Below are 16,024 nucleotides of genomic sequence, written 5' to 3'. Positions count from 1 at the left end.
GAGCAGAGCAAGATGGAATGTGGGCATGGAAATGCCACAGCTGGGCACAGGATGCTCCCCAGACTCTGTTTTCCAAAACAGGTGACTAATTCACATGGATTATGAGGCAGGAGCTGGGTGTGAGCTCCACCAGACTCTGGGGAACTAAAAGAGCCTAGAGGGAATTTCTCTGTCTTACACAGCCTCAGGGTGGGTAGGGAGGGATTGGTCATGAGTCTTGGAGTGTTTCCTCCCAGAGCTTCCTCCTCCTCTGGCACTGAGTTGTTCTCTCTGTGCTCCCATGAATTTTCCCTGCTCCTCTTTTCAGGCTGGAGGGCAGCAGAGGTCCCAAATCTTCACAGCCAGGAGAAGAGGAGAAGGATGGGAGGTTTTCTGCTGTCACAGCATCTCCCCTCACCCTGCAGCTCCAACATAAGTCATGTCCCCAGGAGAAGGAGCATTGCTGGGGCAGGAAACGCCAAGCCCTGGGAAAAGGCTCTCACTGTTTCATCTTGCTGTTTGCTTTTCCTGTCCCACGTGCCCACAGAGCAGCAGCAGAGCCTGCTTGGAGTCCCTTGGAGCTCCTGGGATACATGGAAAAAAATACAGGCAGAAAGCTGGAAGGGCATGAGCAGCTGTAAGGCAACCACTGGGCTGGAATCAAGTGAAGCCATCCCAGACTCCCAGCCTGGTTTGGGTTGGAAGGGACCTTAAAGATCATCCACTTCCCTGCCATGGCAGGGACACCTTCCACTGTCCCAGGCTGCTCCAAGACCTGTCCAACCTGGCCTTGGGCACTTCCAGGGATCCAGGGGCAGCCACAGCTGCTCTGGGCACCCTGTGCCTCACTGCCCCCACAGCTGAGAATTCCTTTGCAGGAAAAGAGGATTTTTCCATTTGCTGTTACGTTGGATGATGGGTGAGCATCTCCTGCCTCCCCACATCCCACCTTCAATGAGGATATTCCCACTCACTCCAATAAAATGCTCAGTGCAGCTGACACCTCAGGTTTGGCTTTTCTCTTTTTCACATTCTGTGCTGCTTTAATATGTGGGTCTGGGCTCCATATTATGGGATGGTGAGCTCTGTGCACAGAGCAGGGAGACAAAACAATTCCTGCTCCAGCTGGGCACCAAGGACAAATGAGCCAAATCTCAGCCCAGGAGCACAAACCCCGTGGGCTGGAGAGAGAAAAACAAGCAGGGTGGGAGTGCCTGGGCTAAAGCTGGGCTGGGACAATGAACTGCAAGGTGCAAATGGAGCAGAGCTGATCCCAGGGAGAGACCCCGTGCCCGGCCGTGCATTTTGGGGCCATTTTGGGTCATCTTGGGTGCAGCCCTGGCTGGGCTCTGGTGCTGCCCAAGGTGGATCCATGGAGGAGATCCTTGGAATAAATCCCTGCTTTATTCTGGGACTCCATCCAGCCTCTGCTCTAGGGCAGCCTGCACAAGGCAGCACAGCCCATCAAATCTGCAGTTGGATATTTGATGGGCAGTCTTCTGGGTGGAATTATCTCCCAGTGGGATGATGAGAGCAGGGAACATCCCATCCCAACTCTCCTGTCCCACTGCCAGCCAGGCAGGAAGCACAAATCCCTGCTGCTCAGGAAAAAAAAAAAAAAAAAAAGGTGAAGTTTTACTTTCTCTTTCTCTGGTCTTTAATTGCAGATCAAAGCTGGCCCTTCAGGCTGGAGCTGCCTGCCAGCAGCTGCTCCTGGGCAGGATTCCAGGCCACCCTCTGGATGAGGGCTGCCCATCCCATGCACTGCCTGCTCCTCTCCTCGTGCCTGCTGGGGTCAATCCCTGCCTTTAACCCTCCTGAGTGGCTGCTGTGGGAATCAAGGGGCTGCAATCCAGCACTGGGAGTGAGACTGGGGATTTTTCCGGCTTCACACGACCTCCAGGAAAGTGAGGGATGTGTGAGTGGCTCCAGCATCTTCCCACAGGCACCTCCAGGGAGCCCCAGGGAGCTGCCCTGTGGAATAACTTCCCTCTGCACAAGAACAGAGACTTCTTTTTAAAAATCAACCACACTCTGCAAGGGTCACACCTCTGGTAACAACTGAAAGGCAACAGAAGCAAAAGACAGCCTTAAATAATTCATCCATGTGTGTTCCTGCTTGTGCAGTGAGGATTTTATAAATGCAACCAGCCAGAGCCCTGAGAACATCAGGAATTACTTCAGTTACTCACTGGGGGTGCTTTGTGCTGGAGTTCCTCAGGTGTGTAATCAAATGCTGCAGGGGCAATGACAGCAAACAGGTACAGCCAAAATCTGAGCAACTCCCAGGCACAGCTCTGTCCTGAGTTCCCTGGAGCTCAGAAATCAAGGGATTCCAGAGACAAGGACTATGCTGGGATCACTTTCCCTTCCACCTTGAAATATCTGCTCAGTTTTCCTTGGAGAGACAATTAGCTTGATTAACATGAAATGTAAGAGTTCTGTGCAGGGATGTTGAGGAGGGCAGGGAAAGGTAATGGAAGAAAAACAGGGCAGGAAAACACAAATGAGGAGGGAAAAAGGACAATCATAGAATCACAAAATCACAGAATAGTTTGGATTGGGAGGGACCTTAAAGATTATCCCACTCCAACCCCCTGCCATGGACAGGGACACCTTCCACTATCCCAGGGTGTCCAAGGTCTGTCCAGCCTGGCCTTGGACACTTCCAGGGATGGGACAGGCACAGCTTCTCTGGGCCACCCTCAGAGCCAAGATCTGAATCCTAATATGTTATATATATATATATATATATATATATATATATATATATAAAATATATAATATATAAAATAAAATATATGGGTTTTTATATTAATGTATAATATATATATTATATATATATAAAGTATATAAATGTTCAAACACATTAGATGTGACATCTATAAATAGTGGTATTTCAAACATCTCTAAGAGCATTCTAACACTTATATAAAATGCATTTGTACATCATTTGTATTTATACCTCTGTGGTTCTGGGAAGAGCATCCCAGCCCCTCCAACTCCAGCACTTCTGCACCCCCACATCCCAGTCCCTCTTCCCTCAAGCTGATGCCAAGCTCATGTATCATCTTCCCAGTAGCTCTGCTGAACATCTGGCTCCCAGTAAACACAACTGGGAGGGCTAAACAACTTAATCACTGCAGTTTGTGTCTGTCCTCAAACAGCTCAGACTGCTGAGAGGCACTCCAAGGAAAGTGAAATTTCCAGTAAAAGCCCTGCTTCCCCCCAAATCAGGAACTTCATTTCAGTACTTCAGAGGCTGCAGAAGGGAAGTCAGCACCACCCTTGATGGATGTGTCCCTGCTGCCTGCTCACAGCTCCAACCTCTGCTATCCCAGAGGCTTTTCCTCCCTCCCAAATCTTTAAATATCAGGATTATTCTGCTGGTTTGGTCATAAATACACCAAAAGCTCTGCAGTTGGAAGAAAAGGCTGCTTCAGACCCACATAAGGTTCTGACAGCATCAGTGACAGATCTCCTGTCCCGTGATGAACCAGACCAGAATTTCCTGACATGAGTCACTGCTGGACAGATTCATCAGTGTCAAGGCTGGGACCTCCCTGTCTAGCACGACATCCCAAATGCCCAAATGTGGGACATGGGGGTGGGGGAAGCAAAATCCACTCAGAAACAATGCTGGCTAAGCCTTTTCTATTTTAAGGAGAAATTGCCCAATTTTTACATTTCAAAAAAAACCCCCAACAAAACAGGAAAGCAACAGCAAAGATCCATAACCAGCTAAAAATACCAACCAAACCACGGATGTGCTGGACACTGCACGTAGGGATGAGCTCTTCCTGTCTCCCCAAACACTGGGTCAGCCAAGAGTAACCTCAGCTGCCTTCTGAGAGCAGGAATAGATTTGCTACAGCTGAGGATGGGTGGCAGGCTCCTGTGGGAGGGGAGAATTCCAGTATGGAGTGCTTCCTGGAGCTCCTTGGGGTGGGGTTGCCATCTCCTCACTGGTTTTTTTTTTTTTTTTGGTGGACAGGAAGAAATACTGGGTTTTGGGATGAGGAATTTGTGAAGATAGGTAAAAAATTATACCTGGTAGGGAATGTTCCCTCCTTTCTCATGGGCTTCTCCTCCACCAGGAAATGAGGGTGAAGAGGAGACAGCAAGACTCGGTTCCTTCCCTCCACCAGACAGTTTTACAGTGGAGCATCACCACTTAATCTCTAATATGATTTTCCACTAGAAGACAACCCACAGGGCTGGCAGATTTCCCATTTCAGGGTTTGCTTTTCATCCAGCATATAAATTTGCAGGGGGAAAAAAAAAAATCAGAACCAGTCTGAATATCAAGCAGGGCTGGTACCACCTTGCCTGTGACAAACCCGAGGACAGCTCTTCCATGGAAGAGAATTCAGCACAAAAAATGAATTTTTTAATCATTTTTTGGCTCAATTGGTCCTGTTATTGAAGTATTTACACACAAAAGAGTAGGAAGGGAAAAAGAGAGGACACCTGGGCTGTTTGATGTCCAAGTGACACCTGGTTGTTCAAAGCCAGAAACACCAAGGATTTATCCAATTTACAGGACAAGCACCAGAGGAAAGGCAGGAGCCAAACCAACCAGGAAACTCCCCAGGGTGGGGGGAGGTTTTTCAACACTTACTGAAGGTTTTGCAGATGTCAGAAACAGCCTTGAAGACCCTGTCAGAGAAGTTGACTTTGACCTTGACGTACTTCATGTTGGGCAGCTGCAGGCGCAGCAGCTTGTGCTGAGGGGTGAACTGGAGCTTGGCATCCGCCTGGATCCCGTATTTATCCAACGTCCAGTGAGTTTTAAGGAGCCAAGTTTTCTTCTTTTCCCACCACAGAGCGTGATCAGACCAGTCCTTCTTGACATCTGCAACAAAGAAGCCATTTTTCCCCCAGTTAAAAGCGGCACCAGAACGAGCCTTCGGAGGACAAAAGAAGTTTTAAAAGTTTTTTTTCCCCCTTTCCTGAGAAGGAACTGTGGATCCAAAAAACTCCAGCAGCTCTTTCTGGATACAAGGAACTGCTTGTATTCAGTAGTGTTTTGATGGGATATAAAAGCAGGGAGGAATCCAAGGGATAAAATAAAGATGAGACTAAACGTGTCTGTGGATCACCAGCCTGGCAGTGATCCCACCTGGAACACGAAGCCCAGGGGTCATGAGTGACCCAACACTTCTCCCAGCAGGGATTTTGCACAGTTTTTGGGGTTAACTATCAGTTCTTGGGTTTCTCCCCACCATCCAGGATACCTGTGCTATCCCAAAGGTGAGCCCAACCACCTCAGCACACATGGAAAACAGAACCAGGAGGAGGTTTGCAAGGAGAATTCAACAGGACTTTCAGTTTCTACAAAGAAAACCCTGAAAGTTCCCTACTGAAAAGAAAACTGCCTCCCAAATGACCAAGAAAATTCAACAGCCACATCTCCTTCCAGCTGGGATGGAACCATGGGGTCCTTGAAGGTCACCTTCAGGTTGGGAAGCACTTGGGGAACCAAAGTATGGTGATAACTCCAAAAGACAAACCCTGTGCAGTATTTTCCCTGTGCAAAATATTCCCACCTGGAATATTTTTCACTAACACCTGGCCCTGCCATTCCTACAGAGCATTTTCCACTCTGTGCTCACCTTCAGGTTGGGAAGCACTTGGGGAACCAAAGTATGGTGATAACTCCAAAAGACAAACCCTGTGCAATATTCTCCCTAACACCTGGAATATTTTCCACTAACATCTGGCCCTGCCATTCCTGTAGAGCATTTTCCACTCTGACAACCAATGACAGAGCCACGTCCTTCCACCACACAGAAAAGAGAATGGAATGATATGCAATATAAGAATATATTTAGTAATAGAATAATTCAGTTTTCAGCTCCAGATCCCCCTGTGATCCTGGATTTCCACCATGAAACACCAGTTTAACCCCAATTAAAACCACCAGCTGACATTTATTCCAACAGCTCCTGTCTCCATCCTTCAGCACCACAGGGCACCAGCCAGAAAGGCAGGAGCAATTCCAGAGGATTGGAGAATTTCCAGGATTAGGTAAAGTCCCAGCAGACACAATGCCAAAGGGACTGAAGGAACACAATCCAGCACCAACATCATGCTGGGATTCCTGGTGGCCTGTAGAGGAGTTGGACTGGATGATCCTCGTGGTTCCTCCCAGCCCAGGATACTCCATGATCCTGTGAGAGTGAAGATTGTCCCCAGGAGCCACATCTGAATTAAGCTGAGATGAGAACAAGGTGACAAATGAACTTTTGTCTGTCCCTGTCTCAAACCAGGATCTGGAGCTCGGGGTTACTGAGACAACCCAGCAGGAGCTGGATTTTCCCTTTGAACTCCTGGTTTGATGGCACAATCAGCTCTGCAGAAAGTGGAAACATTCAGCTGGACTTTTCAACAGCTTTGTACAATCAAATTAAACAAAACCAAATATAGAAAAGCATGCAAACTTGCACAAGCCTTGTCTACCCGGAAAAAAATCCAAGAAATCATTACAATGGACTCTGGTAATGAAGTCCAACTTCTGCCCTACTGAAAGCTGAACGAGTTGGCACCAAAAATCAGGGGGAGGAAAAAACCAAAGGCATTTGGAATCAGTAACATTTATGCCTAACAGAAGGGGATTTGGGTTCACACTGCTGATTAACCATTCAGGCCACAGCACAAAAACAACACTCTGGGCCTGAGAGTAATTAACACTTTCAATTAACAGTGAGATGTTGGTTCTAGCAGGAAGGGGAAGGTCTGTGCCTGTCCCACGGGGTAGTTATATATAAAAGAGGCTGGCAAATGTTTAGCAGCTGCTTTGTGGAGTTGAGTTTTACACACTGACAAGAGCCTTGGGTGCTTTGCAAGGGATCCAGGACTGCTTGGAGCAATCCCTGCAGGCCAGGGAATGCCAGCAGCCTGGTTAAATCTGACCAAAGGTTTACAAACCTTCACCAGAGTCCCAATTCATGAGTTACTGATTTGTTGGGGTTACAGCTGCACAGCAAGGCTGAATATTTCAGCTCAGGCTCTTCCCATCTACTACCATCAGTCACTGACCACTTCATATTCACCTACCTATCATTCATCAGCTTATTCATATTTATCAACCATTATCAATTTATCAGTTGGCCATTTATTTATCAGAACTCAGCCAAGTCTCCAAGCACTGCAAATTCACCTTAGAGATCCCAGACCTGGAATGTAGAAGTTTTCTACAGGCTGCAGATCTCAGAGATGTTTGTAGATCCAGCAGCTCCTCTGAGCTGCTGAATGTGATGGACACAGAGCTGCTGGAGGGAGTCCAGAGCAGGGTCACAGGATGAGCAGAGGGATGGAGCTCATCTGCTGGGAGAGCTGGGATTGCTCAGCCTGGAGAAAAGCAGCTGTGAGTTGATCTGACTGTGCCCTTCCAGTGCCTGAGGAAGCCACAAGAAAGATGGAGAGAGACTATTGACAGGGGATGGAGGGTCAGGACCGAGGGAATGGCTCCCAGTGCCAGAGGGCAGGGATGGATGGGAGATTGGGAAGGGATTCTTCCCTGGGAGGGTGGGCAGGCTCTGGCACAGGGTGCCCAGAGCAGCTGTGGCTGCCCCTGGATCCCTGAAAGTGTCCAAGGCCAGGTTGGACAAGGCTTGGAGCAGCCTGGGGTGGTGGAACTGGATGGGCTTTGAACTCTCTTCCAAGCCAAACCCTTCCAGGATTCCATTAAACGAGCTGCACACATGTGAGGGTGACAGGAAATCACTGCCACCCTCCCAGCCAAGGAAGCCCCAGGTGAAGGCAGCAGGGATGTGGCAGCTGGAGCTGTCAGCATCAGCTGGAGCTGGGGCTGGGCTCAGGGTGCTCCAGGAGCCCAACCCCAGCAGCAACACCCTCGGGAAAGGGAAGCAGGGCGCTTCCTTCCCGGCCTCCAAAATAAACCCCCTCCTTTCCCTGCAGCCTGAACCCAAACCTCTGGAGCCTGGGAGGGCTGGCAAACCCAGCTGTGATTTTTTTTTTTTTTTTTTCCCCCCTTGGTGTTTCATTTGCTTCCCAGAACTGTGCCAAGAGGCAGGAACGTGCACGAGGGACGTTCAGGATGTTTTGTACAGCAAAACCCACAGGGCTGTTCCCCTTGGAAAGCCATTCAGACAGTCCTGGGAATGTGAGAGGCATCTTAAATCACACAAATGGCTGCAGAGACCTCTGTGAGGACAGAACAGCCAGAGAAGGAGTGAAGGGCTGCTCTAGGAAGTGTTTTAAACCTGAAACATCCTCAGCTTTCAATCCAGCCGCAGTCACATCCTGCCAGCTTGTCCAGCATGAATTACAACTGCAGATTTGAATTCCCACAGCCACCACTAAATTCCCTGAAATCTAGAATCCAAGCAGCAACAAGTCTGAATTGAGATGCACACAGGGTGTGCTTTAATTCTGGGCTGGCTGTCTCACACAGACCCACAAACACAATCAGAATTCCAGCAGCAAGGCTGAATCTGGGTGAAGGGCAAAGAAAATCGAGGCAGCCCAGCCTGGCAGCCCATTTATCCCATTTGGGAAATGGATTTGTAGAAAATTCTTAAAGTTTGGTAGAAGATTCACATAATATATATTTGTACATAAACTTTGAGATAAGAAATGTTGATTTAGAAATGTTATGGAAGAGGATGGAGATTGTTGAGAGAGAAATGGAACTGGAAATAAGTTTTTAAGGGTGGTTTTGTAAATAAGATTAGGTATTTTGTAGAAATAGAATTATGAAAGATTGTATTGTAGTAGGACTTATGAGGGGTAATTTTAGATGATTGGCTTTAAGGCATTTACAGCATGGTGTGACAAAAGCTGATAGGCCAAGAAACACTTACAGTGTATGGCAATTAGGAAATAATTAGCTCTGATTGTGATGGTGTGAATTATAACATCTCTATTGTCTCACCCTCCTCATGAGACTGAAAATGGAATAAAAGTTTTAAAACACCTCTCAGCTGCCCCATCTCTGGGTCAGAAAAAGGCATAATCCAACAATCCCATTAATCCCAGGACCTGGCTGCTCCCAAACCCTCTCCCTCTGCCAGCCCATGGTTTTTGCAGTCCCTTTCCTGCTGCAGCAGCTGCTGAAGCTCCTTCCTGCAGAAGCTCTGCTGTCTCTTGGCAGCTCCTCCAGGCCAGCTTAGGACTCACAGGCAGTAGGATACAAGTCTCCAGCACTGTGTAAACACTGTATTTTCCTTGTTATTTTGGGATATCCCCTGTTGCAGTGGGCTCTCCTTCCATGCACTGCTCAGGACAACAGAGCCCTGATATGACTGAAGAAATCTCTTTTTTCCCCCTTCCCAGTGCATGGTTCAATCCCACTGGATGGGTATCTGGAAGGCAGGGGTGGCTCCCACCTCTGGGAATCACCATTCTCTTTCCCACCCACTTCCAGGATTAAATCCACAGGGCAGCCAAGACCCTGCAAATGTCTCCATCACCTTTACGTTGGGGGTTAATAATAAATAATTTAAAATTTCCTGTATAAGCTTGAGGAGGAATTCTGCAAGCCTGCCCGGGTTGGATCATGGATTTTTGGTGGAATTTTGGAAACAGAGGATTTGCAGCTGATGCTGTTTTCCCTGGAATTCTCTCCACCTTCAGAGAGAAAGCAGAAGCAGCTGCAGCAGAGTTTGCAGCTCATTCCTTAATTAAAAGTGATGGCTTTTAGAGCAATGGATTCAAGTCTTCAGCATTCCCACAGGAGCAATCCAAGAGGACCATCCCCCTCTGGAGCAAAAGCTGCCAGAGAGAACCAAAGCCCAGAACACTGGGGGGGTTTCCACAGGAGCAGAAGGAGCTCCACAGCTTTCCCTGGCTCCTTCCCAGGGGTGGGTTTAATCAGGATTATTCCTGCTCTGCTCCAGGCACACTTGGGAAGCTGAGGTGGCAAAAACTGCCTTTCCATTATCTCAAATTTATCTATATAAAAATAATTTTTAAAAAACAACAAATATGCATGTTTAAACACATGCATATATATATCATATATATATATATATATATATATGATATATTATGCATATAAACATACACATACACATTTCCCCCATATTTATACAGGCATATATAGAATAGAGACAAAACTGAATTATATGCATATAGAACTATAGATAAACACACAAAATAAATGCATATCAAAATATATCCACATATATACATAATTAAATGCCACACACATCTATCTATCTATCTCTACAAGATACAGTGCAGGGACTGAAAGCAACTCACAAGCCAAAAAGTCATTTTTGTATTTGATAAAAAAGTCATTTTTGTATTTGTATCTACACAAAACCAACCCCAAATTTTCCACCTTTTCACTGACTTTGCTGCAGATGGGCTGAAACTCCTCGAGGGTTTTTTATAAAAAAAATTAAAACAAAAGTGGCCACTTTCTGGGTTTTATTGGTGATTTCTGGATTTTAAAATTAATATGCTCTTCATACTGAATTGAAAAAATACAGATGTGGACAAAAAGCATTGAGTGCAGGCACTTTTTAAAGCACTTTTAAACACAAATTCCTGCTGATAACACCTTAATCCAGCCCCACAGCTCCAAGGGGCTCTCCAAGCCCTGGGCTGGGTGTTGGCTGCATCCACACCCCTCCTGGGAAGCTGGAGGAGGAGAAAAAGTCCTTGAAAGGAAAAAAGGTTTCCAGCAACAAACAGCTGGGAATGCCCTGGGTGAGCTCAGGGATGGGGGATACCCTCTCCTGCTCCCTGGGGATGTAATCCATACCCACTGAAATCCACAGCCATGGAAAACAAGGTAAAAGTATTTAAAAACTTGGGAAGGAGAGAAATTTAAGGCTGAAAGTGAGAAAAAGAGAAAAAATCACCAACAGAGAAAAAACAACCAACCCTCACAATTCACTGCACAGAACCTTGTGTGGCTGCTCTGGTGGGTTTTTCTTTTCTGTGTGTCCAGAGAGGGGAAGGCACAACCTCAGAGCACTAACAAAATCAGGGATGAGGGGAAATATTCCTAAAATATCCAGAAATACTAAAAAAAAGAATCTAAATTGGTGAATGGAGCAGGAGAGCAGTGATAGGGAAGGGCAAGGATAAAGAAGAGCAAAGGGGGAAGAAGGGGAATAGGGGAAAAAAGAGGGAAAGGGGGAAAAAAGAGGGAAAGGGAAGGAAAGGAAAACAAAAAAGGAAAAGGAAAAGGAAAAGGAAAAGGAAAAGGAAAAGGAAAAGGAATCCTGAGTTGGCAGGGATAAAAAAGGATCCTCAAGCCCAACTCCTTGCCCTGGACACCCCAATAGCCACGAGAGTTACTGAAGGTCCCAAAGATGCTGAAGATTTTTCTTAAAAATATATTTATTTATTTTTATTAATATTTATTCATATTGGTTACTTATTTTATATATATAAAGTGTAACACTCATGTATCTGTGTAGCTGAACCCACTGCTCCCTCCCTCCAATGTCCTCACTGCTCCCACTGACCTCTGGAAACCCAGATTCCTTTTAACATGCCAAAGCCACTCCTTCCAGGATAATTATGGAGCAAAAAGAAATGTTACAAACAGAGCTATTTTCATTTATCACGAGTCCAGCAGAACTGCTGATGTGTTTGCTGGGTGACACAGTCACTGTCCTGGGGCAAAAGCTGTAATTTTAGGAAAATAGGAGTGCACTGGAGTAGAGTCCCCTCCATCCCCCAGCAGGGATTTAACTGCAGAGCAAAGTTCAAAATGGAACAAAAATCCCTCCAGCCTCTGGTCACAACACTTGAAAAATTATCCTTTGAAATGGGGAGATAAACAGCCCATAAAATTATCATCAGACTGATGTAATAAAGCTGCAGCCAGGACAAGCTGATGCTCCCAGAGCTAATGGGACTTGAGAGGGGTTTTAATCACATCTCCCACATGTATCTGACACATGCAATGGAAAACAGCCTGTACAGCAGCCACCACCTGTGGAAGGGATTTTATCCAGGGATAACACAGAAAGGCACCTGAAATTCCCCTGGATCTGCCACCATGGGCAACTCTCACCAGTGTTGTCATGGAATCCCAAAATGGTTTGGGTGGGAAGGGACACTGAAGCTCATCCAGTCCCACCTGGGCAGGCAGGGAGGGACACCTTCCACTGTCCCAGGTGCTCCAAGCCCTGTCCAACCTGGCCTTGGGCACTGCCAGGGATCCAGGGGCAGCCCCAGCTACTCTGGGAAACCTCTGCCAGCCCCTCACAGAAAAGAATTCCTTCCCAATATCCCATCCATCCCTGCCCTCTGGCAGTGGGAGCCATTCCTTGTGTCCTGTCCCTCCATCCCTTGTCCCCAGGCCCTTCAGGCCCTGCCAGGGGATCTGAGCTCTCCCTGGAGCCTTCTCCTCTCCAGATGAGCACCCCCAGCTCTCCCAGCCTGGCTCCAGCCCTTGGAGCATCTCCTCTGGATTTGCTCCAGCAGCTCCATGTCCTTCCTACAAGGATCTCAAATCTGGATGCAGCAAAGTCCAAAGCAAAAGGAACAAGACACCTACAGCCTCCTCCTGCCTTGTGTTTGCAACAGGAATGGGCTGGGACTAAAAATCTCCTCTCTTCAAAACCATTCCCCCTCGTCCTATCACTGTCTGCAAAAATTGCATCCTGCTTCATTTTCAGGAAAACAAATCTTCAGGAGAAGATCCACACCCACCCACGGAGGTGCCCAAAAAAGGGTGGACCTGTGCTGGAATTCCAGTCTTAGAAGAATATTTCTTGCATGAAAAAATAGTTTGACTTAATAAAGCACAAAACACGGACAAAAGGAGCCTTGTTCCCAATTTTGTGATTCCATGAGCATGACCCAGTTGAGGAGACCTCCCTTGTACCCCGGTGTGCCAGGGCACAGCTCATGGCACAGCCCTGACGTCAAAGCCCCCGTGCAGTGGCACAGAGTGATTCAAGAGCAAGGAAAAAAGAAGGAGGGAGGGGAATTAAAAAAAAAAAAAGCCCAGTGGAGGAGACTGAGCCCATTGGGATGCAGTGCTGCATGTGGATGTTCCATGTGTCTGTCCTTGCTCAGGGAAATTACGGAGTGTCTGCTGCTAAGGAGGGAAGGCGCTGCTGGAAAGAGAAGTGGGATTCTTTTGTTGGCTTTTATTGGGATTCTAAGTGAGCTCTGCAATGGAAAGCCTGTGTCTTGAGGAGGCAGGGGTGGTAACTGGAGTCCTGCAGAGTTGATACATCAACCCCAACTGTCCCAAAATGCTGCTCCTGGCTGGCAGTGCAAGGCTCAAGATGCTCAGCCCATGGGATGCAGGGAGAAGAGCAAATCCTAACAAGCCTGAAAGCCACTGTGCGTTCTCGAGGAAGGAAGCTCTTTCCAGTGTTAATAGGATTGCTCAATTAGCTTATTTGAAAGTTTATTAACTTGGATTGTATCTCATTCCACTCCCCTGCCATGGGCAGGGACACCTCCCATTATCCCTGGCTGCTCCAAGCCCCATCCAGCCCGGCCTTGAACATTTCCATGGATGTGGCATCATGTTTTCCTGCAAAATTTCCCCTGTAATTTTTAGTTTTTTGGATATCTGGTAGCTTTATGTTCTATTTAAATGCTTGCACAGCCATACCCAATCCTGTCTAAACCCATGAGAAGGGAGAGAAATTTTCCAGTGATGCTGAACCCAGATGGAATACTGGGAAACTCTCCAGAGGTCACCTCAGCTCCCCAGCAACCCCAGCACTGATGGGCTCAGGAAGGTCTTTGCCAGTGCTGTGCAGAATTCCTTTCAATCCTTGCACCAGCAAGCCAGAGAAATGTGGATTACTCATTTTTCTATGGCACAGAAGAAAGGAAAGCAAAGGTGGATTAGTGTTTTTTTAATTGGATTTTTTCTGAAACAGGATCTTCACAACCCGATTTTGCCAACTGCTCCCCCCCACTGATCAAGCAGGAGGCTTTCACTGGCTGCTCCTGCCTCCATAGAATCTTGGAATGGCAGAAAATTTGATTAAAGAATGTGCTTTCCATGATTCATTCAGCACAAAATAGGAAGCACTGGGAAGGGAAGCATAGAGGGGGAAAGGGGAAAGGGGAAAGGGGAAAGGGGAAAGGGGAAAGGGGAAAGGGGAAAGGGGAAAGGGGAAAGGGGAAAGGGGAAAGGGGAAAGGGGAAAGGGGAAAGGGGAAAGGGGAAAGGGGAAAGGGGAAAGGGGAAAGGGGAAAGGGGAAAGGGGAAAGGGGAAAGGGGAAAGGGGAAAGGGGAAAGGGGAAAGGGGAAAGGGGAAAGGGGAAAGGGGAAAGGGGAAAGGGGAAAGGGGAAAGGGGAAAGGGGAAAGGGGAAAGGGAAAGGAAAGGAAAGGAAAGGAAAGGAAAGGAAAGGAAAGGAAAGGAAAGGAAAGGAAAGGAAAGGAAAGGAAAGGAAAGGAAAGGAAAGGAAAGGAAAGGAAAGGAAAGGAAAGGAAAGGAAAGGAAAGGAAAGGAAAGGAAAGGAAAGGAAAGGAAAGGCACTTCTCCAGGGATCATGCTCCCTTCCTTCTCCAAAAAGGACAAGTGTCCCAGGGTGACAGCAGCCTGCAGTCCTGACTCATCCCCAAGGAATGTGCAAGCCAGAGGAGCTGGTGCTGCCAAAAAGACATCACACCCAGCAAGGGAGCCAGAGGATGTGTACTGGGAGGGAAGAAGCACCAGGCAGGGAAAGGAGATTGATGGGCAGCCTGAATCCCCAACCTCCCACCAGGCAGTTCCCCAAGTGCTTTAGTGATGGTTAATCCCTGGTTGAAGCTCAGATCCCTTTGGAGCCCTGAGGATAGCTCAGGCAGCCTCACCCCACTCCATAACTGTAAGTGCTGGTCCTTCTCCTACAGATCCATGTGGGATCATGGTTGGAAGAACAGGGCACTGGCATGGGGTGCCCAGAGCAGCTGTGGCTGCCCCTGGATCCCTGGCAGTGTCCCAGGCCAGGCTGGACAGGGCTTGGAGCAGGCTGGGACAGTGGGAGGTGTCCCTGCTCATGGCAAGGGTGGAATGAGATGGTCCCTTCCTACCCAAACCATTGCAGGATTCCATGATTTCTTTTTGGTTCTGCCTGTTCACCAAAGCTCATTAATGAACACAAAACACTTTTAAAGGACTTTTTACATCCCCAGCCTTGAGCCTGGATCTGCCTCACCCATCACAAGCCCCAGTCCTGGCACTAAAGCCCTGGGGCAGAACATGAGGGATTGCAGGAGTGTGCTCCTCGTTGATGGAGTGATCAAACTATCTTCTGTCTTCTTAAAAGGAAAGAAGTTCAGAAGGTTTTCTTTTTGATTAAGTGAAAAGACACTTCATAAGCCTCAGGAGACTTTCCTTCAAACTTAAAGAGAGCTAATTAGACAGAAGTTAAAAAGTTCTGCTTGAGCAATAAACGAGAAAAAGAAGTAAATAAAGAAACTAATTGCTTTTGTAAAGTGTTTTTACTAAGAGTAAAAACGTTTAGCACTTAGCTCAGTTTTTCTATTTGTTACTTTGCCTTTTATTAAACCTTTTTGTTTCCAACACTACAACAGAAGCCATCTTGCTAATTTTCATGCCTCCAAAGATAGTTGAGCTATCTTGAGTGTATCAAAACCCTCCTAAAATTCATTAGACCTAGCTGGAAGAAGTTACTATAAGAAGGGATGGGGACAATTCCTGCTGCAGAAGCTCTGGAGCAGCTCTGTGGAGCATCAGGCAGGATGGGAAGCTGAGCAAGACAGGGACAGAGCTTCTTCCAAGCAATTTCAGAATATTTGACTTTCTAACTGAATTGGAGTTTCAGCAATTAACCCTTCCCAAATGCATGTGCCTGCAGGGAGCAGGGGAAAATAAAGAAAAGAACCACCAGCCAAGCAGGTGTAATGGGCTGGGAAGAGATTTAAAATCCTTGGCAAGATGGATTTTTTGGGTGCTGTCAGGATGTTGTGCAAGCTAAAAATCAGCTGAGGTTGTGAATTTTCAGCAGCTGTTGGTGGGGCTGGTTTTTTATGTGCATCCCCCACCAGAGCTGTTCTCAACCTGCTGGCCAAATTCAGCCAGATTTTATCAGAAAGTGAAGGTGTCCCAAGATCCCAGCTGGTCTGGGAGAGGGGGAT

At 47.2% G+C, this 16,024-nt stretch overlaps 1 protein-coding gene across 4 annotated transcripts in view; it reads right to left on the bottom strand.

The window, feature by feature from the left end:
• The window catches only part of FERMT2 (FERM domain containing kindlin 2), a 51,758-nt gene that overhangs the window by 27,371 nt on the left and 8,363 nt on the right, over window positions 1-16,024 (bottom strand). For all 4 annotated transcript variants that reach the window (XM_059850635.1, XM_059850636.1, XM_059850638.1 and 1 more), the window contains exon 3: window positions 4,601-4,834. In XM_059850635.1, the coding sequence (XP_059706618.1) occupies window positions 4,601-4,834 (234 nt within the window). The remainder of the gene's footprint in view (window positions 1-4,600; window positions 4,835-16,024) is intronic.

This window comes from Haemorhous mexicanus, chromosome 6 (assembly GCF_027477595.1).
Source record: "Haemorhous mexicanus isolate bHaeMex1 chromosome 6, bHaeMex1.pri, whole genome shotgun sequence".
Lineage (NCBI taxonomy): Eukaryota > Metazoa > Chordata > Aves > Passeriformes > Fringillidae > Haemorhous > Haemorhous mexicanus.
The sequence above is the reverse complement of the archived record's forward strand: the minus strand, read 5'-3'. Positions and strand labels throughout refer to the sequence as shown.